This window comes from Apus apus, chromosome 15 (genome assembly GCF_020740795.1).
Source record: "Apus apus isolate bApuApu2 chromosome 15, bApuApu2.pri.cur, whole genome shotgun sequence".
NCBI lineage: Eukaryota > Metazoa > Chordata > Aves > Apodiformes > Apodidae > Apus > Apus apus.
Window position 1 is genome coordinate 6,096,506 of NC_067296.1, and position 19,813 is coordinate 6,116,318.

The 19,813-nt window shown below is 50.4% G+C and overlaps 1 protein-coding gene across 2 annotated transcripts; it reads right to left on the minus strand.

The window, feature by feature from the left end:
- Window positions 1-556: 556 nt before the first annotated feature.
- Window positions 557-19,767, minus strand: HNF4A (hepatocyte nuclear factor 4 alpha). 2 transcript variants are annotated; one of them, XM_051633240.1, is made up of 10 exons: window positions 19,529-19,767; window positions 15,688-15,862; window positions 13,803-13,897; window positions 11,325-11,431; window positions 8,636-8,791; window positions 5,323-5,410; window positions 4,710-4,865; window positions 4,200-4,436; window positions 3,390-3,515; window positions 557-2,734 (listed from the first exon to the last, which is right to left on the minus strand). In XM_051633240.1, the coding sequence occupies exons 1-10, from the start codon at window positions 19,647-19,649 to the stop codon at window positions 2,592-2,594; spliced, it is 1,404 nt and encodes a 467-aa protein (XP_051489200.1). In that variant the 5' UTR covers window positions 19,650-19,767; the 3' UTR covers window positions 557-2,591. The 2 variants fall into 2 exon arrangements, with proteins under 2 accessions (XP_051489200.1, XP_051489199.1); XM_051633239.1 differs by having other exon boundaries at window positions 15,688-15,865.
- Between the last annotated feature and the right edge of the window lie 46 nt (window positions 19,768-19,813).

Genomic DNA, 19,813 nt, shown 5'->3' on the forward strand with positions numbered 1-19,813 from the left:
GGTGTATTTCTTCACCTTTACAACCAGTGACAAATTGACTTTCACTTTATCATCTTCTGGTGCCCTGTGGGCTCAGTCTGCCTTTGGCTGCACCTGTGCAGCGGGCTGGCTGTGTGTGAAGCAGAGCAGAATCATCACCACAAAGTACTCAGAAGTTACCTTTGAAATACAAGAGGGACTTAAAGATGAACATGTTCAAAATGCTAATATAACATATTTTGGCTTCCTTTGCTTGGCTTTCAGAGTGTGGTTACTTTTAAGTCTTTAGTCTCTCTGGAATCACGAAAGAAAATATTTATTCTTCATGTTTGTTTTTCTTTTAATGAAAATTGGGATTGTTATTCAATATTATGACTCCACCACAGGTGGCTTCAGGACAGACATCAGCTAACATGAGGCTTACCAGGAAACAGTGACAGCTGGCAACAGCATCAAACACTTGTTTGGGCTTTTTCCTCAAAACACAGATGCTTTGTGCTCAGACCAACAAGGAGGTGAGCCCCTTGGTTTAAAATAAATCCTCCCAGAAGAAAGAAATCCATCTGTCTGGGAAAAGTTAGAAAATATTTTTGCATTTATTTCTTTTTTTTTCTTTTCTTTTTTTTTCTTTTTTAAATGAATACAAACTCTAGTGAAGAAATATTCCTCTGTTTCCATTGGAAGGCAGTAACCAGCAAAAATTAATGTACAGTATTGAGGAATGCTTGGTGCAAATGGACCAAAAAGGGCTCCCCACAGAGTGTCTCTACGTACAGGAAAAAAAAAAGGTGCTGCAGTTGGAAAAGACAGCCTGGTTATCACAGGGTTGTTTGGGTTGGTTTTGGGTTTGGTTTTTTTTTGCATTTAATCTCCCAGTTATAAATAATCAATGTGATTTACAAAATAATTTACAGAAAATGATTGGATTCATCATTGCAATAAATTACTGGGTACACTGCCACCAGCCTGCAGGGGGGATCCAACACTTCTGGCACCCTCAGCACAGGGAGAGGTGTTTCATCTTTGCTTTGGGGATCAAGGGCCAGACCTGCTGCTCCTCTGGCTGGACTGGCTCAGTTTCCTCCCCACCAGGGACCTCTCGTGGTTCCCCCAGCCCCATCCTCCTGAGAGGCCAGCACCCCACACAGTCCATGGTCAGTGGGAGCTGCTGTGGGTGGTGCTGCCAACAATGGCTGGAGCCTGGAGCAGTGCAGCCGGAGAGGTGGGTGCGGGGGGGCTCCTGGTTCAGCTGTAAACCAGAGGTCAGGCTTGTGGCACAGGGAAATGGGGATGGGAGGGAGCAGGGTGGGTGGGCAGGAGCAGACCCAAGGCTGGGGCAGACCCAAGGGGCTTGGGTGATACAGGGTCTTTGCTTGAACTCTGTTCTTTGCAGGACTCGAAGCCTTGTGGTTTTGAGATTGTTATGGCTCCTTCAGACCCCAGAGGGTTGGAGAGCAGCAAATTCTGATTGTGTTATGAATACCTACAAAGCTGTTATCAGCCACTCTAAGCTGAGGGAGTGGCACTGGACTGGACAGGTAGATTATATGGGCTATCTCAGCATTAAAGCTGGGTCTGACCTCAGATCCTGGGTGACAATGCTCCCAGCATGTGGGCAGCTCAAGGCTTTGGTCCATCCTGCAAGGTTTGGGCTTTTCTTGCCCTCACAGGTCCCTCCATATCATACATCCTCCCCAGCCTGCTTCCTTCCAAATAGGCATCCAGTGGTCTTCTTCTGACCACTGAGAAGCAGTAGTGGGGCCAATGTTGTTTTGGGCAGTGCTGCTCATAGCCAGCCTGTGCAGGGGTGAGTGACCCCATCCCATGAGCTGAAATCTCCTGAATCCCATGGTCTCCCAACTTCCCAGTCCAGGTAGACAGGAGGCAGTAGCAGTGTAGGGGAAGAACTTGGCAGTGGTTGTCTCTCTGAGCCTTGTGGTTGGAGAGCAGTCATGGCACAGAAACAGCAAAACCCCTCAAAAGGCAGAAGGATCCAAATAGTGGAGAATCCTGGTGGGCCAGAGTTTGCACCAGTATCAGCTAAAACAATCTCTCAGAGCTGGCTGTGAAGGTTAGCTTTTTGGATGGGGACACCATGCAAAGACCTGGGACTAGCCAAGGCTGAAGAGCAGTTCTGCCAGTGCTGCCTGAGCAAAACCCATGTGCTTCACCTGCTGCAATGCTCCCAGGGGAGCATCCACATCCATCAAGTTTGGCTGGACTGAGAGCTGTCTGGGAAGCTGGTGTGGCTGCAGGAGGGAAGCTCTCCATTCACACAGCTCAGAGAATTGCTTCTTCACAGGGTCTGGTCTGACTGTCCCCAGCCAGTCCCTGTAACCTCCCCACAAAGGAAGGTGAAAATCTGGCTCTTCTTACAGGGACTGTGGGTTTCAGTTAGGCTTCAGCCTTAGTTCTGGGACTCGGGGCTGCCCGTGGGACAAGGTGTCCACAGCAGGAAGACAGCTTTTGGTAGTGGTGGACTAGTCCAATAAGCAAGTCCGTGTGTTTGCACCCAAGGACCTCTGGATGGCTTTTCTTTTCACAGTGACAGAGTCAGTTTGGGCTTTTCTCCAACACGGTCTTCTCAACAAGGCCAGCTGCTCTTCAGATTGCTAGATGACCTCCTGTTTTGTGATGGCAGGTTGTGGGATGGAGGTGGGCTGTTTTGCCACGGTTGCAATGGCTCCAGGCAGCAGCTTGTATTGCTCTGCTCCTGAGCCCGCAGGTGGAGATGGCTGTGGAGTTTCTGGAGTAGCTACAGAGAGAGAAACAAAATTAGAAGAGTACCTCACAGACCTGACAGCACTGGGATCTGTCCTCAGTTGTGCAAGGTTCAGGTGTAAGCAAGGTAGAGGCTTTGTAGCAAAACCACAGCTCCAGGTGGCTTGTGTGTTTGCTGCAAGGCAGCCTGGAGACACAAGCATGGTTACATGTCCTGGAAGATCCACAATAGCAAACATTGAGTGAGGGGAGCTACTGGCATTTTGACCTGTACTGGCCACTTTTTGAACAGCTGAGGTCATCTCAGCCCAAATCCCCAAGTGGTGGCCCTGTATGGTCGACCACATTCTCCTGTGCTTTTGTAGATGGCAAAGTGAGGTGTGTCTGAACCATTCAAGGGCAGGGAAGCCTTTCCACTGATTTCAGTAGGCACTGGATGGGATCATTCATACCGGAATTTAAGAGCTATGGAAAAGTTAGAGGCTGCCAGGGAGCATCCTGTTGAATCAGTCTAGCCTAATCTAATCTAACCCACCTCTCTGTCTTTCCCTCCTTTCTGCAGAGGAATTTCTCATACATTCATTATCAGAGACTCTGTCTTGCATGGACATTTCCTTGGGTAAGGGTAGAAGCCACCTCCACAGGCATGCTGGAAAGCTGCTGGGAGCTCTCAGTCTGGCAATACTCACACATCTGCCCGTTGTGCATCTGAGGAGGCATTGTGTTGGCCACAATGACATTTGTTCCCAGGTTGTTCTCCTGGATCAGGTGGGGGTGCAGGGGGTGGTGAGCATGCGGCGTTTCACTTGATGAGCCTAAAAATGTGCATATGACATCAGTTGCCATGATGACAGAAGGAGACAGTTCAGATGGGCAGACTCACTGCACCAAAACAGCCAAGGCTTTTTGTGTGTGATCAGCTGGTGCATATGTGATTGTAGCACACCTTTCCTCACATCCTCCATGGGTTCCTTGGCTCACTAACCCCTCCCTGCTGCCTGCATCTCCCCTTAGATGGGATTACACAACCTCCTGGGTCACATGTCCACGTAAAGAATATGACACAAAGAAGCGTCAGCTTCTCATTTTGTTTTGTCTCACTGGATGTTTCCAGTAGAAAATCTGGGACGCTCTTTCAACCTGACCCTTCAGACCCTTTTGTTTTGATGACTCCCTTCTGGGACTGAGGAGGATGAGTGAAAGAGCTGCTGGTAGGATTTTGGTGATTGCATAGCAAAGGTTGGCCACGTGCAGAGAGCTGGGGATGCTTCTCTGTAAATAGATGCACAGCTAACACATCTCTTTGGGGGAACAGAAATGAGGACACTTCCATCACCAGTGCCAGTGACTGGGGGAGATGATTGTGTGTGAGTCAATGCCTAACCTGCATGCAAGCTACATGCACAGTTTTTGGGGTAGGGAACAATGGCTGTGGAGGTTCTCAGAGGGATGGTGGTCAGGGAATGCTGAGAGGCCTCTCAGAACCCTCATATACTCACCTCCCAGCAGCATCTCCTGGAGCAGGTTGTCAATCTTAGCCATGCCGAAGAGCTTGACAAACTGGATCTGTTCTATCATCTGCCAGGTGATGCTCTGCAGCACGGGCAGCAGCAGCAGCAGCTCCCCGAAGCGGCCCCGCGAGTCGTACTGCCGGTCGTTGATGTAGTCCTCCAGGCTGACCTGCACCTGGTACCGCATCCGCTTGATCTTGGAGGGGTCACTCAGTCCTTTGGCATCTGAAACAACCCACAGAGCAAACTATCCAGGCTGCTTCCCTAGGAGCTGCCCTTCAGTGGGAGCGTGAAATCCGGGCACAGGCCGAGGTGACCTGTCTCTGATGACCACCTGCTGCCCTGGGTGGTTTTTCTCTCTTGTGGCTGACTTCTCCCTCCCTCTGACAACAGTTTGGCCCAGAGAGGAGACCAGGCAGCATTTCCACAACTCAGTGTTGTCAGCCTAATTCAGACTTAGCCCCCTCTGATGGTAACTCTCACCGAGCTGGAGCATACCTGGGTCAAAGAAGATGATGGCTTTCAAGCAGGCATATTCGTTGTCATCTATCTGCAGCTCCTGGAAGGGCAGGACCAACTCGTCCAGGATGCGGATGGCCACACGGTTCACCTCCACCAGCTCAGGGCAGTTCCTTGGGATGATGTGGTCATTTCCTTTGGACAAACACCACAAAGACCATCATCTTGTCATTGCCCAAGACTCATCAAGGGTAGCAGGGAGTTCAAAACCCAGGTAACCAATGCTGAGATCATTTTGAGGAATGGATGAAGATGGAAGTTCCTCCTCCTGCCCCTTTCCTGGCTCAGCCTGCCAAAAATGCTGATCTGGGTTGCCAGAGCAGCCCTCTTTACTCAGGAGTCACTCAAGCAAGGAGAAGCTGACCGTGGAGCAAGAGCCTTTTTCTCAGTCTCACCACAAAGCTGGGGGCACAATGTGAACTGTCACATTGTTCACAACCCAAAGGTTGTGCCAGGCTCACTAAAATACAGAAGACATCAAGAAACCACCCTGCACGAAGGATGCCCACAAACACTGAACCCCCCTCTCCTTCACCCTGGCAGGGAAACTTTGCAGAAGCAGAGGGGACAGGAGCAGAAGTGCTCCATTTACCTAGCAGCAAGACATCCTTGAACACCATGGACCTCTTGGCAGCTCCCAGTAAGAGATGTTCTCCTGCGTGTGCTCGCAGCAGTGCTACCTGCAAGGGCAGGGAAAAACTTTTTTGGTGATGCAGAGACAGAGACAAGCTGTGATTTCACATCAGCAGGACAGAAAGCCCAGCATTCCTGTCCTGCACTCGAGGATGGGGAGTGAGAGCCCCTCTCCAGTCACAGTAAGATGTCAAAAATTGTTTACTCCTGTGCATAAACAACTATAAATCCAGCAGAACCAGTAGATAATAGCACCTGAAGCATCCCATATTTGTGGCACATGTCAGGACCAACATGTTAGCCTGTTCCAGGACCTCAGGCCAGCAGTGGTTCAAGGTCCCACTGGGCCATTTACAGACAAAGCAGCCAAGAGCAGAACCAGGGACCATGCTCCAGCCTGGGATGTGGGGAGAAGTACAATCTGCTGCTGTGGCCAGTTGCTGTCCCACTGAAATAATGTTCAGGAGGGACCCACATCCACCCAGCTGCTGGGGTCATCCTCTGACCATTCCTCCCCTCCACAGCAATGGGCATTTGGGCCAGGGAAGCCAAGGGGATGTTTTTCTGCCTTGACGTTAATGATTGAAGTGTTTCATTTTACACCCTCCAGTGGCTCCTGAGAATGTTCTGAATCTTTTGCCCTCCTTCAGTTAAAAATTTCAGAGATTTAGGGAGAAACAGAAGTTAACAATTGGACAGCCTGACACAGAGACTTCTTAATGTCCAGCCAGGAGCCTCTGCTGGAGAAAACAATCATTAAACATTAATGAAGAGGTACTGAAAAGTGTGTCCTGATGGGAATGGTCCCCTCTTTCAGTGTGTTATTCCTCAGCATCAGACAAAACCAAGAGAAGTCCTACCCTGCCAGAAATGCCAGGAGAATGTGTCACCTGTAGGACAGAGTTCTGGTTAGAAAAGATGCTGGTGCCTGAGAGAGGCTTTTGGGGTTTTTTTGCAAAGGGTGAAAAAGAGTTATGCAAAATAAACAGAGTGGAGTTCCTTGCAAAGACTACACACATGGTGCTGGGGAAGCTGTATCTATGTGCCCAAATCTAGCCTCTCTCTATCCCTATCCAAACATGGGTGAATGTGTTGGCTGAGCTGCTTGTAATTTCCAGAGCTGCACAAACCTGAGCTTTCCTGTCTGATGAGCCTTTGAGAAGGACAGAAGAACTGAGTCCCAGGGGTGAGCAAAGCCCTCACTCAGACATTTCCTACCTAATGCAAGTTCAAGAAAGCTCAGGTAGGAACCACCATTTTTGCTTCCATAAAATTTACTTGTTTGAGCAAGGTTAAAGTAAATTAGTTCCAACAAGACAAAACCATCTCATTTGATGTTTTTGTGTGCAGTGATCAACCTGAGATACATCATTCCATTGTGAACTGGGATAAATATAAAAACTGTAACACAACAAAGTAGAACTTCAACTTTGAAATGGCTTTGCCCCACCAAACCCAGTGCTTTGACATTTTGGTGCAGAGGAAGAATGAGGGGTTAGATATGACCTTTCCTATAAAAATGTTGGCAGAGATGATTCATTCTCAGGCAACATTTGAATGGCAACGTAACAGCGTTTCCCAACTTTAAATGTTCCCACTGGACATGTCTTGACTGGCTCTCGTGACCCTTGGGCAGCTGCCTTGCACATAGTTTTGCTCATTCCTGCTCCTTGGCATTTCTGTCCTTCCTCCTGCACTCCCCTAAGTATCTGCTGCCTCTTCTCACACTGTCCTTTGAAAGCACAGATGTCCTTAATTGAGTAGTTTTCATGCAGCCCAGTTTTTCGTCTCCAGTCCTTTGGGACAGATTGGGAGCTGCTCATCATGGGAATGGCTGGTCATAACAGCAGACCTGTTTCAGTTGAGTGGAGCCTGTGGAGCATGCTGAGATCAGCCTCTCCCCTGTGGGAAGGCAGGGTTCAGACAATGACACCTTTAGGCTTTATTTTGTTCTTTGAGAAGTTTTGCAGCCCCGCTATTGTAAAGTGAGCTCACGTGGGAATGGCTGTAGTTTGTGGAGTTATTAACCAGGGTTCCTGCCTCTGTTCCAGAAGGCACAAGGATGCAGTGGGTCGTGAGAGCTGCCCCAAGCCTCCATGGGCTGCAGCCTGTTTGCTGTGTAAATGTTGTTTGCCATTGGACTCCATTTTGCTTTTCATCGTTTTTGAGTTGTATTTGCCTTAGGAGTTGAACGGATTTCTTACCATTTTGAACAATTCAGCACTTTCACTCAATAGAAAAAAAGGGAAATATCCTCCTGTGTTAATGGTTCTGAATTCCCTGGGCTCTGTGCTGATGGGTGATGACTGAAGAGCTCAGATTTAGCGGGTTTTGGTCAGCTGGATACTCTCACTTTCTGGATGTACTTTTTCTTCATGATATAAAAGCTGCCTCAAGGCCAGTAGGGCTGGAGCCTGATCCTGCTGCCTTTGTGCCTGTACACTGGGCAGATTGGAAATACCTTCCTACCTGTGGCAAGACCTGTGCTGGCCACTGCCAGCAGCACCCTATCCCTTCCCTCTGGAGCCTGCCCACCATCCACATGTGCTGTTCAAGGCTGGGCAGACATAATGTCACAGAATCCTGTGCTGCAAGACCTCTGAAATTTAGACTTACACAGGAGACATCTCCTTGTATCTCTTTGAAACTGCCTGAAATCCTGCAGTGCAGTTTTGTAGAGGATATCAAGCCCACTGTGCTTTCCTTGGTTAGGGAATCAGCAAATGTCATTTTAGTAGTTTGTGTTCAATGAAAACATACTCCTGTTTTTTAACACTGAAGGGAGATATTCTTATTGCCTTGGGAGCAAACCTGTGTTTAGTTTCAACAATTCCACACTAGGAGAATGGATACAAACATGCTGTCAGGCAAGAAGCAGAAAGATAAGCAGGGAGATTTGGTTTTAAGTCTTCAGCAGACCTTAGGCTAGAAATCTGTCCTACTCAGTCTGATGACCCCAAGCTTTTGTAAAGCACTTCAGGTTTTCAAAGTGCTGCCCAAACTATGATGCATAAATCACTGATAGACCCATGCAAAATGCTCACCAGATTATGTATCTAATTTGAGCTCAGTCTTATCATGCCTGTGCTCATCGACTGATTAGCTGCCCATGCAAATGCCATTGTATGGATGCCATTGCCAATCAGCTGCAGCAGGTAGGATAACAGTGAACAATGCCTATTTTCTCTGAAGGTCTCAGCTGCCTGGCTCTCCTTTGGCTCCCTGCTGCCTTGACCAGGGCAGGGCAAGGTGGGGTGAATGGGGGGACTTGCCTGGTCATCCAGGGGCAGCTCACAGAAGGCAGGGATGTACTTGGCCCACTCCACCAGCACCAGCAGCTGCTGTTTCATGGACTCGCACACGTCAGAGATGTTGGCAATCTTCTTCCCTCGGATGTCTCCATTGATCACAGGAACTGGGGATGATATCTGGAAGGAGAGAAGAGATCCTTCAGCTTTCAGAGATAAAACAGACACCTTGGATGTGCTGATGCAGACTCCTGTATCAATGATTACTTTTTCCTGTTGCACACGCAGCCCCCAGAATATGTGGCCCAGCACAACTCAGTTTAAATTGAGATCAGCTTGAGGATCTGTGAACATGAAACACTTCAGAGCTGACACTGTGGATCATCATGATAAACTGTCGTGCCTGAAAAGCACAGAAGAAATGTTTGTAAAGCCAAGATCTTCCTCCCACTGAACGAATGTGCTCAGTCAAGATCCAGGAGGCAACAGAGTGGCTAGTGTAGCAGTCAGCCTCACCAGCAGCAAGGACACATCCACCAAGTGCTGCTGCATGAGATACTTGGTCCCACCAAAGGGCAGAGAACTGCTCCCCTTTCCACCCTGCTCTGGAGCCAGTGCTTGGCCAGACCTGCCTTGTCTGCTTTTGACAGGAGACATGCAGGCTCTACTTATCCTCCTGTCTGAGGCATTCTGAGCACAAGAAGTCTCTGCTGCAGGTAGCTTTCCAGGTCTGACATTGCTTCCTTCTTCACCATTGCATTTAATGGTGAGCACCATTCATATTTGACGTTATCCACTTTGAAATGCTAAAGACAGAGTTTGAAGTAAAACATCTCCCACCCATTCCCAACTTTAAAGCCCTTTTGGCAAAGCTGTGTATGTGCAAATGTGTCCACAGGACAGTTGCATTTTTTGCATGGTGAATTATTTATGATTGCAAAGGCAAGTGGGGCCATTTCATTTGCAAAAGACAAGCCTGACAACTCTGCAAGTACCATCACACGGAGCTGGAAAGCACATCTCCCCCAAACCAGGCACCCAACTTCCTGCCCAGTTCTCATGCATAGCTGCTCACCCAGCTCATCTAAAAATTTGCCCTTAGTCACTACTTTATCCTCATGCTCCTGTAAGCAATTAACTCAAGCCCATCACTGCCCTCCGCCTGCCCTTTCTGCTCTTCTACAACATCAGCTTTTCCTGTCCTGTTCCTGCCAGCATTTGCAGCTTGGACCCTGCCAGCCTCCCCAAGGAAATGGAGTTCAAATGCCACCTACTTTTTTCTTTTTTTTTTTTTTTTTTTTTTTCAGGTTGCAGCACCTGGAAGCTTTCCAGCTCTCAAGCTATTATTGAATAAATAAGATTGTAAAAATCTCACCATGTATTACCCTAATCAGGGAGCCCGGAAGGCTTAGCAAATAAATAAAGACCTCTGAGTGAGTGACCCGAGATCTTGGAGAAAGCAGCTCCTCAGCAGTATCTTGTTCTAATTAGCTAGGCACAAAAAAGTTACCAATTACTGTGCTGGAGCCTGCCTTGTTTAATGAGTCTCCCTGTGCTCTGTGGGAGAGCAAGAGCTCCCCTGGATTTGTCGATGGTTGTAGTTTTTATCAGCAGACCCTGCTTAATTTACACATGATGCCACTGCAGGACTCAAGAGTCCCGGAAATGTCCTTCACTTGTAGATCTGGTGACTTGAGATCCCATTATCTCACACCTCTGGGAGCAGCACCAATCTTATTTTTATGGGGTATATAAATATATGAGGGCCTGCGTAAGACAAGGTGAGATGTGGGATGAGATTGGAGGTGCTTCTCGTGCACTGGATTGGCCCATGGCCCTTCTGGCACATCCCTTCCTTGAGGAAGTGGACCTTGCAGCCTGAGCCCTAGTGTGGAGCCCAGAGCATGGCACATCCTGGCCTGGAGCATCTCCCTGGACAGCATCTTCCTTCAGGGTAATGTGACCCTTGAAGCAAGGAAGATCATGGACTGTCAACTCGAATCCCTCTTCATTTTTCCTGGGACAAGGAGTGCTGCTCTCCCCAGCTCCCTTGAAGAGTGGCAGCTCTTGCCTCCAGCACAGCCCCATCCTCATCACTTGTTCTCACAGACAAACCCTCCCCACAGCCTTTGTGCTCCCCTCCCATCCTGTCCCCTCCCAGACAGTGCTGATCTGATGGACACCATTTGCAATATCCAGATTCTTAACTCAGAGTCATCTTTCCAGGTGAACGCTCTAGGAAACAAGTCTTGGCAGTCTGCTGGTGAAATGGGGAGTTTCCAGCAAACACTGGAAAGAGTATCTGTATAAAACAAACCTGAAAGTGATTCCTTGTGAAACTGTGCAGGAAGCCAGAATCCAAAGTTCCTAACTTTGGGCAAAGGAGGCTGCTTGTGTGAGGCCAGCCCCTTAGCTGGCTTCGGCAGCCACAGCTCCTTGGGTTGGTTGTACCCTGTTTTCTTCAGCAGGCTTTCCAGCCTTCATGTGTCCCATCAAAGCAGAACTGAATATTGCATATTAATACAGTTGAGTTCTGGACCAAGGAAGGATGGTTTCAGGTAACAAATGCCTTTGGAAAACCAGTGTTGACTTGGCAGAGAAGTTACTCATAAAAGAGGTGGTAATTCGAAGACTGGGTTGTTAAATACTCTGGCTCTACTGGCCAGATTGTGCCTGATGCTTTTGGATTTCCCAAAAAAGAAGGAAGAGGTACCTGTTGTGCCAGGACTTCTGCCTGCAGTAAGACATTGATGGAGGGCAAGCTGCTGTCTTCATAACTGGATCTCCGGGTGCTGATTCGGTCCCGTTCATTTTGTACAGCTGCAAGAGAGTATTTTTGGCTGAGCTGCAGGTCGTTCGTGGCAATGCAGCCTGAAAGCTAGCACAGACTTTTAGCATTCCCCTTCCCTAGCTGCAGTTTCCCAGCTTCCCTGCCTGGCAGGGGTGCAACTGTGTCTGGTTTGTGGTGGGATGCCTGTGGAGATGACTACATCTGGCTGCGCTGTTTTCACATTTGTTTTATTAGGCTTTCCTGGGATGGGTTTTTTTCAGAACCCAAATACCTGATTCAAAGCCTGTAGAGTTAAATGGGAAAGTTTCCTTTCAAAGGCTCTAGCACAAAGTTTTTTTGTCAAGAGATGGGGTCTGAAACAGTGGCTGTGCTTACACATGCAGCCCAGAGCTTATGTGTGAAATGGAGGAGCTGAGTATCTGCCTGGCTGCTTTGTCCACAGGACTTCTGTGAGCTCCCCTGGAGAAGCTCTTGCACTGGGTACGTGCAGCTGGAGAACTTCTGTCTAAGCTACAGTAAGGAAGGAAGTGCACAACAGCTCCTGCTTATCTCTCCAGAGCAACAGAGCTCTCTCATACCTTATTGCCAGGTGTCCCAGAACAGATTTGACCCCAACGTGCCTCCCTGCTTGGTGTAGTCTGGAGGAGCTGGGCTTTGAGTCTCGAGGTGGCAGCAGCCAGAGCAGAAGCAGTGGTGCTGAGGGGGAGGATCTGCCTCTCCCTGCCACAAGGCTCTGGGCTGGCCATAACTCACCACGGCCGTGCCAGTCAAAGCCATCTGCTCAAATAAGGTATTGATCGATGGCAGTGGAAACAGAACAGTCCCTGCCTTAGGCTGGTGGCTCTCTGGATTGATATGTTCTCAATGTATAAATCCACCTGATAAAAAGCAATAATGAGGCTGGGCCAGAAGAAAAGCCCTGCAGTCAGCGGCTGTAAATAGGAGCTCTCAAGGTTATGCTGCTTGTTATCAGTAGCAGGCCCCCGAGTTCAGTCACGCCATGATGTTTTCCAAATGTTTGCTCAGTATTAGCTGGTCATGCACCTAATGTAACTTCTATTGAATATTAACAGACAGCAGCAAAGCTCTGGGCATGGGATGAGCAGGCACTACAGGGAGAGGAGGATTCCTATGTTCTTCATGAAGAATCAAGCCAAGTTCCTTGCAATACCTTATCCCCTTTAACAGGGAAGAAATGTTCCTGCTCAGAGGTGTTCCTGCAGGCTGGTGTTGCTGGGGAAGCCACCCACGTACCACTGGTACCTCCCTGTTGTCTTCAAGGACCCTTTTTCTCCTAAGTTTCTCCTTGAGGGGGTTTGAACCGGGAGGAGCACAGGGTTTAATTTCTCTGCAGGGAACAACAGGGCCAAATGTCTCCTGGTTGTCCCTTTGCAGACATCTGTGGGGTGAATGCTGAGAGGTGCCAGGCAGCTTCTCTGGGCTGCTCCTGGCAGTTTGTCCCTGAACCAACAGGGCCACCTCTGGGGCCACCAGCAGGACCACAGCAGCCCCAGGTTTCTTTGCCATTTTGAGTGCTCCTGAGAACAAAGCAGGGAGGAACAGGGTGAGTCCTGTCACGTCTGAGTCATGGGCACCTGGGAGGGCTGCAGAGACAGAGAGGCAGGGCAGTGGTGGGGTGGGCCTGGGCCGTGCAGAGGGCTGGATATCTTTACTCATTTTATATGGAGTTAAATAACCAAAACGTTCCATCTTGCTCTGGGACCTTTTTGTCATGGCTGATCTATCAGATAAAACCAAGCTCTCTGCAGAGGAGCAGCAAGAACTCATATGCCCATTAGGAAAAAAAAAGGGGCAAAATGACAGTTGGACCTTTGCTGGTCTCACCCAGCCAGCTGTAGATTTCATGGTGACTCTGAGGCAACAGCACTTACAGCAGTTTTCCCAAAGTGTTTCCAAACTGTGCAGGACCTCTTTGGAGTTTCTGCTTCTCACTGATGTTGAGAAGTGTTCCCAGATCACTCGGATGCCCCGGCTATGTGGGAGCTCCGGTGCTGTTTGTCAGTGTGAGACAGTGAGCTCAGCAGCCCCTGCTGCAATTTGTGGGGCAATTCTGGGACACAAGCACGGCCCTGTGGCACTCTGATGGACTTGTCTTTGCTGGTATTTTGAGAGGTGCCCTAAGAAGGGGCCCTGAATTGAATTTGGAAGCACACAGGCCACCCCCTCCCCAGCCACGCCTTGCTTCCAAACCATCCCTACACCCCCTGTGAGGAGGGTCTGGGTCTGTGCAGAGCAGAGCACTGTGGAGGGGAGCCAGGCTGGCTGGGTGAGCATGTACACAGCAGGGACTGGCCTTGGCCTGCCCGGGCTTCCACAAACAGCCAGTGTGGCTGCTGCTGCTGCCAGGGGGAGTGCGGGGAAGCCCGAGCCAGCACCCACCTTCCTTCTTCATTCCTGCCCGGAAGCACTTCTTAAGCCTGCAGTATCGGCACTGGTTTCTTTTGTCTTTGTCTACCACACACTGCCTGTTAAACCTGGGAAGAAAGAGAGGTGTGAGGAGCAGCAAGACTGAGCCTGAAGGCAGGACAAGACAGAGCCTCAAACTCTGAGATACTCTCAGAGCAGATTCTTGAAGCTGACCCTGAGAAAGGAGCCCCAGTTTGTGCCATTTTCACCCTTGCTTTAACCTGAGGTTTCTTCTTTGCACTGAACACCTCAATACCTTGCTTTACCTCTGGATGTTTAGTAAGGATGGGCCAGAGCTGACAGCCACATGCAGGAGCTCAGGCTAACCATGAGGCACAGGATGCTCATGATGGACTAACAAGCCCGAGTGGAGTTAAAAGTGTGAACCAGGAGGGTCAGAGTCACCTTGGTAGCCTCTGTTTTAATTTAGATCCCAGTGAGAAGACAGGAAGAATGCATTTATTCTGGATTTTAAAAAAGGGTAGAAGGTTGTTCTGGAGCTAGTAAGGTTAAGAAGTAGGTTTAAGTTCCTGCATCTCTCCAGGGCTTGCTTCTGATCTCTGGACAGCATCGCTGGTGTGTGAACAGCTCTGCAGCCTCAGAGAGGCCTTGAGAAGCAACTGGCTCCTTCCCTCCACATTTGTGTCACCAAATCCATCACACATAGCAGGGCAAGCACTGGTCTCCCATGGATGTGGCTCTTGCATGCAGCACGAGCCTGGCAGCCATTGGCAGCATGAATTTCACTTGCAAATTTGCTCTGATTTACTGTTGATTGATCAAGCTTGTAAAGACAAAGGCATACAGAGCTGGGAAAGGGCTCCCAGCCATGGCCACTTCTGGAGCTTTTGAAAACCCTTGTCTCTACTGTACTTTTTAAAGCCCCAAGCTAAGATTTCCCCAAATGGATGCCTGAAAGCAGCTTTTTTAAGCATTTATGTGACACTTACATAAAAGCCTTGGTCTCCAAAGAGCTGGGCACTTTGGCTTTTCCCACTGGAGCTGTGGGGAGTGGGCTCCCTGGACAGCCAGCCCCCATAACCCTGGGATGCAAGCAATCATCTGCTTTGTGGGCACTCTTGAGCCTAGGACTTCCTTCTGTCACTCAGAAGTGAGGGTCATGTTGCTGTTCACATTCCCTGAGTGGCTGTCAGGCCATGAGGGGTAAGTCACTCAAAAAGACCAAGTGATTTAGACACTGAGCTGAGAACTTCTTGGTTTTCCTCCTCCACTCTCTGTGTCTCAGTCACTCAAGGAGCAGGCAGGTCACAGCTGCTGAGGGCACAGGAGAGCCATAGGCTGCCACCACCAGCACGAGGTGCAGTGTGTGAGCTGCAGGAGCAACATGGGTGCCTCATCCTGAGGCATGCACGCTGTGCTGCCCAGCTTGTGTCCTGGGATGGTCTTTTGTCACGGAACAGCATTTTAGGTAGATGGCAGACACGCTCCCATCTCGTGTTGGAGAGGGATGGGAGGCCACTGAAGTGCCCCCAGGGGGTGCCTGGGGTTTGTGCTGCTCTCAGAGCACAGAGTAACAAGGGGTTTAGCCCTTCTAACAAAGTTTCCCCTCAGCATCACCTTGCTTGCTGGTTGCACCCATGGTTGGCCACGTCCATTTGCAAAGAACTTGTGGTGAACCTGTAAAGAACAGGGCAAGACCCCCCAGGGTCTTTAACCAGGGATCATTACAAGGCAATCCCAGAGTGAGGACTGTCTCTGACCCTTCCCAGCTGGGGGCGCGAGGTCAGGGAAGACGATGGAGGATGCAGGGAGGATGAAGGACCATGCTGCTGTGCCTGAGGGCTCTGCCAGAGATGGTTTTGTCTCAGCCACGTGCCTCTGTCCCCTCTGTCCTTACCTGCAGGAGTACATGTGGTTCTTCCGGACGCTCCTCCTGAAGAAGCCTTTGCAGCCATCACAGCTGGAAGCCCCGTAGTGCTTCCCCGTGGCGCGGTCCCCGCAGATGGCGCAGAGCGCGCTCACCCCGATGCTGTTGGAACTGTTGAGGTTGGCTGCTTCCGATGGAGACGTGTCTGCTTGGGGAAGGAGGACACAGGGAGAAGAGGACAGTGAGACAGACAGCCAACATTTCCTAACTCCTTTTCCAGTGAGAGACTTGCTTGTCGGAGGAACCGGACAGCTGTGGTCAGGCTGCGCAGCAGGGGCCGGTCTGAGAGGTGTGTGAGGAGTGGTGGGTGCTCCAAGTGTCTTAAGTCATTGCATTTTGAGTTTGCAAAAGGTCCCCACGTGCCAGGGTGAAACAGCTCTTCCCAAAGGCCTGACTCCAGCCACACCCTCAGACAAAGCGAAAACCCATTTGCAGGAGTCACAGCACAGAGCCAAAATTCCTCAGGGATTTGCAGACACTTTGGCCTGCAGCAGCATGGCCAGAGAAAAACCTGGTGCAGAGTGAAAGCTGAAGTATTACAGCTCAGGGTGAGCAACTATTTGTGTTATAGCCCTGAAAAAGCCCAAGGGAGTGCTGAGCAGATGCTTTTAGAGAAACAAGGTGACCACCTCCCTTTGCTGCAAAGCCTTTCTGCCAGGCATGGAGCTCCAGCCTCTGTGACAGTTCTTTGGGAGGGCAAAACTTCTAAGTGCACAAAAACCTCAAATTACTTCATCTGGAAAACTCAGCTGAGCAAACACCACCCGTGCGAGGAAGGACTGATCAAGCTAACCCAGAAAAAAAGGGTGATGTATTGCATGGGGGAGCCTGTACACTGGTTATCTTCCAGACTCTGGTAGCACCGTGGCTGACACCGATGTGTCTTAGAGCCCTTGCAGACCAAGGGAGCTGGGATTTGCAGGACTATTTTGGGAGAGCAAGGAATTGCAGCACCCTCTGTAGGAAAGGACATCAGAAAGGCTCACAACCATACAAGCCCTACACTAAAACCCTTCCAGCAAGCCAAACAAACCTCAAGGCTGAAGGGATAAGCCCTTAATTCAGTTGATCTAATTGTCCCCTCCCATGCACATTTTCCTGTCTCAGCATGGGCCACATTCCCCTGCCTCAGTGGAAATCCTGGCTGTAGATGATACCCAGCATCTATAAAGCCATAGAAACCTGCTGGGATTTTAATAGGAGAGTCTGTTGGTCCCTGGTCTCTGGGTTTGGCAGGGACACAGTTAACTCTTGCTCAGGAAGGGTCACAGCTGCTCCCACTTGGCACCCAGCAGAAAGGGGGCTGGGTGCTATAAAAAGGCTGGTCCAAGCAGAGCTCTCTTTGGTAGCTGGAGCAAGGGTGGTGGGGGAAGCTAAGGTAATGCTGCCTGGGGCAGGGCTTCAATTTTAGCATTTATTTTGAAGAGAGAGGGGTGTTGGCAGCAGGTGCCTCACGGCCTCCTCCTGCCATCCCCTGGCACAAGTAACCAGGAGTGGATCTTGTGATCTCCAGCAGTGAGCTGAGTCAGCCCTTCCCTACCTTTGGCAGCAGCTTTTATTTCCCTGCCTGCTTTCTGTCTTTCTAATTCCTCGTGTTCCTCCTATATTGCTTTCCTGAGTCAGTTTGCTGCCTCTGTGCCCTTGCCTGGCACACCCTGTCATGCGTTGCACTCTGTGTGTGTGGTGCTGCCTGTGCAAAGCACCTTTCTGCTCCCAAAGCCCTGAGCTCCTCCCCAGCCTGCCCTGCCTGTCTCTCATCCCTGCAAGCAGATTGCCTCCAAAACCATCCTGCCTCCAAACACGTCCCGAAGGCTCGCCTGGATGAAGATTGTTCCAGAAGGCAAGTTAGATACCCAGTTTCAGCTAAACACAGGTCTTGCACCAGAGAGGAAGAGCTGACCTGCCTGTAATGATGTTACTTGTCTGTCACAGCCCAGATAAACCCCCTTTTTTCTAGCATGCTGCAATCAGATGAACATAGAACAGGAAAAACTGGCACCATTATCAAAGAAATTACAACATCTCAGCTTAACAGCCAGCTGAAAATGAAGTTATTGCCTAATGGATAATTTTCCAACTAAGTTTATTTTGTAGTGCCAGAAGTGGGGGCTTCTGGCTGCTGCAGTGAAGTGGGTTTAATGGGATTGTTTTGGAGATAAGGTAAATAGAGGAAAGAAGAAATTCTACTTAAAATGTGAGATGTCACAGTAGAGACTCATGCTAAGGAAGCCAGGAGCTCCTTGAGAGGTCTCCAAGCCTGTCTGAGCATGGGATGCATTTGGTCTGTGACAATGGCAGACTTGGTCACTGCTGAGCAGCCACCTCTGGGCTGGAGCTGTGCAGGGCAGGGGCTGAGCTCTCCTGCAGTCCTCGGCCAGAAAAGGTGGTGGGGATTTTGCAGGCAGGGTTTTGCAGGCAAAAGTTTAGGCAGCTGCCAGAGTGCCAAAGCAGCCCTGGAGGTGAGACCTGCCTCTGGTCTGGAGCTGGGCAGAGGAGGAGAGGTGTTGGTGCTGCCTGACTCAGCTGCCTCACCCACCTCTAGGACATACCTTGTATTGCTTCTGATCATGACATATAAAATTATTGTGTCCCTCTGCCTTGTGGAGCCCCCAGCCTGGGGGGGCAAATCACAGCCACCTGTGCAGAAGCTTCTGTGTGGGAGATGGGCATGGAGATGGGGCAGGACCTGGGCTTGTCCTGGAGGGTCCAGATGGGTGTCAGCAGAGCTGAAGGGGGCTGCTCTTATCCTCCAGCCCCTGGGCGGGCAGGGCCAGCCTGGGGATTGGAGAAGGGCAGAGAGCCAGGGCAGCAGCAGAGCCACTTTGGTACCATGGTGTCACTTCTGTGACAGGCCAGAACCAGAACCTGGGAAAGACCCACACGGGCTGTGAGGGGAGAGCCCACACTGCCAGCACAGCCCTCCCAGGACAGGGGTGCAGCAGGCAGGAGGAAAGGGCTTGGGGGGTCATTTCTGCTGCTCGCTTCGTTTAGTCATTAACCTCGTATTTAGAGAGACTTTAGGGGGGACTTGGAGAGGAATCTCCTGTTATCTCTAAGCACTGAATCACCAGGTCCCCAAATGGGTGGACCAGCTTTGCAAATCCTGGTGGGTTAAGTGTGATCTCACCCTCCTGAGGGGATGGGAACACTTGTCTATCCTCGCCAGGTTCCCTTGCCTCTCTTCCCGGGACTGGGAGTTGTGCTCCCAGGAAAGGGGATCCCACCCTGCACCCCAGCACTGCATCGCAAAGGGCTGTGGCCTCGGGGCAGCTGCAGGGGCAGCACATGAGTTGCTTTTCATAGTGATTTCCATCCTTGCCAGGTGCTAAGTGGCTTTCTGTTCTGGCAAAAGCCAGCTCCAGCTGCTGCTGGGATGGGACTGGCTCATGGCTCTGGAGCCAAGAGCTCAGTCATCTGTCCAGGGAGCTGTCAGCAGAGTTTCACTCAGAAACTTTTGGCTGGTCATTTCTCTTGGTTGGGGTCAGGGGGTGGTGAGACCCCCCCACTCGTGCTCTGTTCCAGCCCTGCTCCCGGGGCTGAATGCCCAGGGAGGGCCCCCTTGTTGCTCCTGCTGCATGCCTGCCCCCGAGGTGTCTGGGCTGCAGGGCACCATCCTGCACAGCATTGCTCCACCACCTCTATTTCTCCCCAAAGGAAGCAGAAACCCCTCAACGAGCTGCCGGGAGCCCCCCTGTCTAACACCCCTGCCATTTCTCAGCCCTCCCAGGGAGCGTTTTTGGCGCCCGCCCTGGGGACTTCCCCTCCTGCAGCCCCCAGCTCATCCCACCCCAGCGGAGGGAAGAAGACTTACCATTGCCCATGGCCAGCACCTGCATGTTCTCAAACTCCAGAGTGGTGTACGCCGGGTCTAGCGCTGCGCTATAATCTGCCATCTCCATGTCTATGAGGGCTTTGGAAAGGCGCATTATCATCAGCAAACACAGGCCAGATTGTACCGATTCCCTCGTCCGGGGCTATTGGCCCTTCTGCCTCCCTCTGCCTTCTCTGCGTCCCCTATCTGTTGTCTTCTATTTCAAATATTTCTCTGAAAGGATTTGCTGAGCCTCAAGGCCTATACTCCCCAGAGGGGTGGAGG

Coding starts and splice junctions, on each gene's coding strand:
- HNF4A (XM_051633239.1), bottom strand. CDS start 19,649: ATGATAATGCGCCTTTCCAAAGCCCTCATAGACATGGAGATGGCAGAT. Junction 15,866..19,528: donor GGTGCTGGCCATGGGCAATG/GTAAGTCTTCTT, acceptor TCCTTCCCCAAG/CAGACACGTCTCCATCGGAA. Junction 13,898..15,687: donor AACCACATGTACTCCTGCAG/GTAAGGACAGAG, acceptor CTTTCTTCCCAG/GTTTAACAGGCAGTGTGTGG.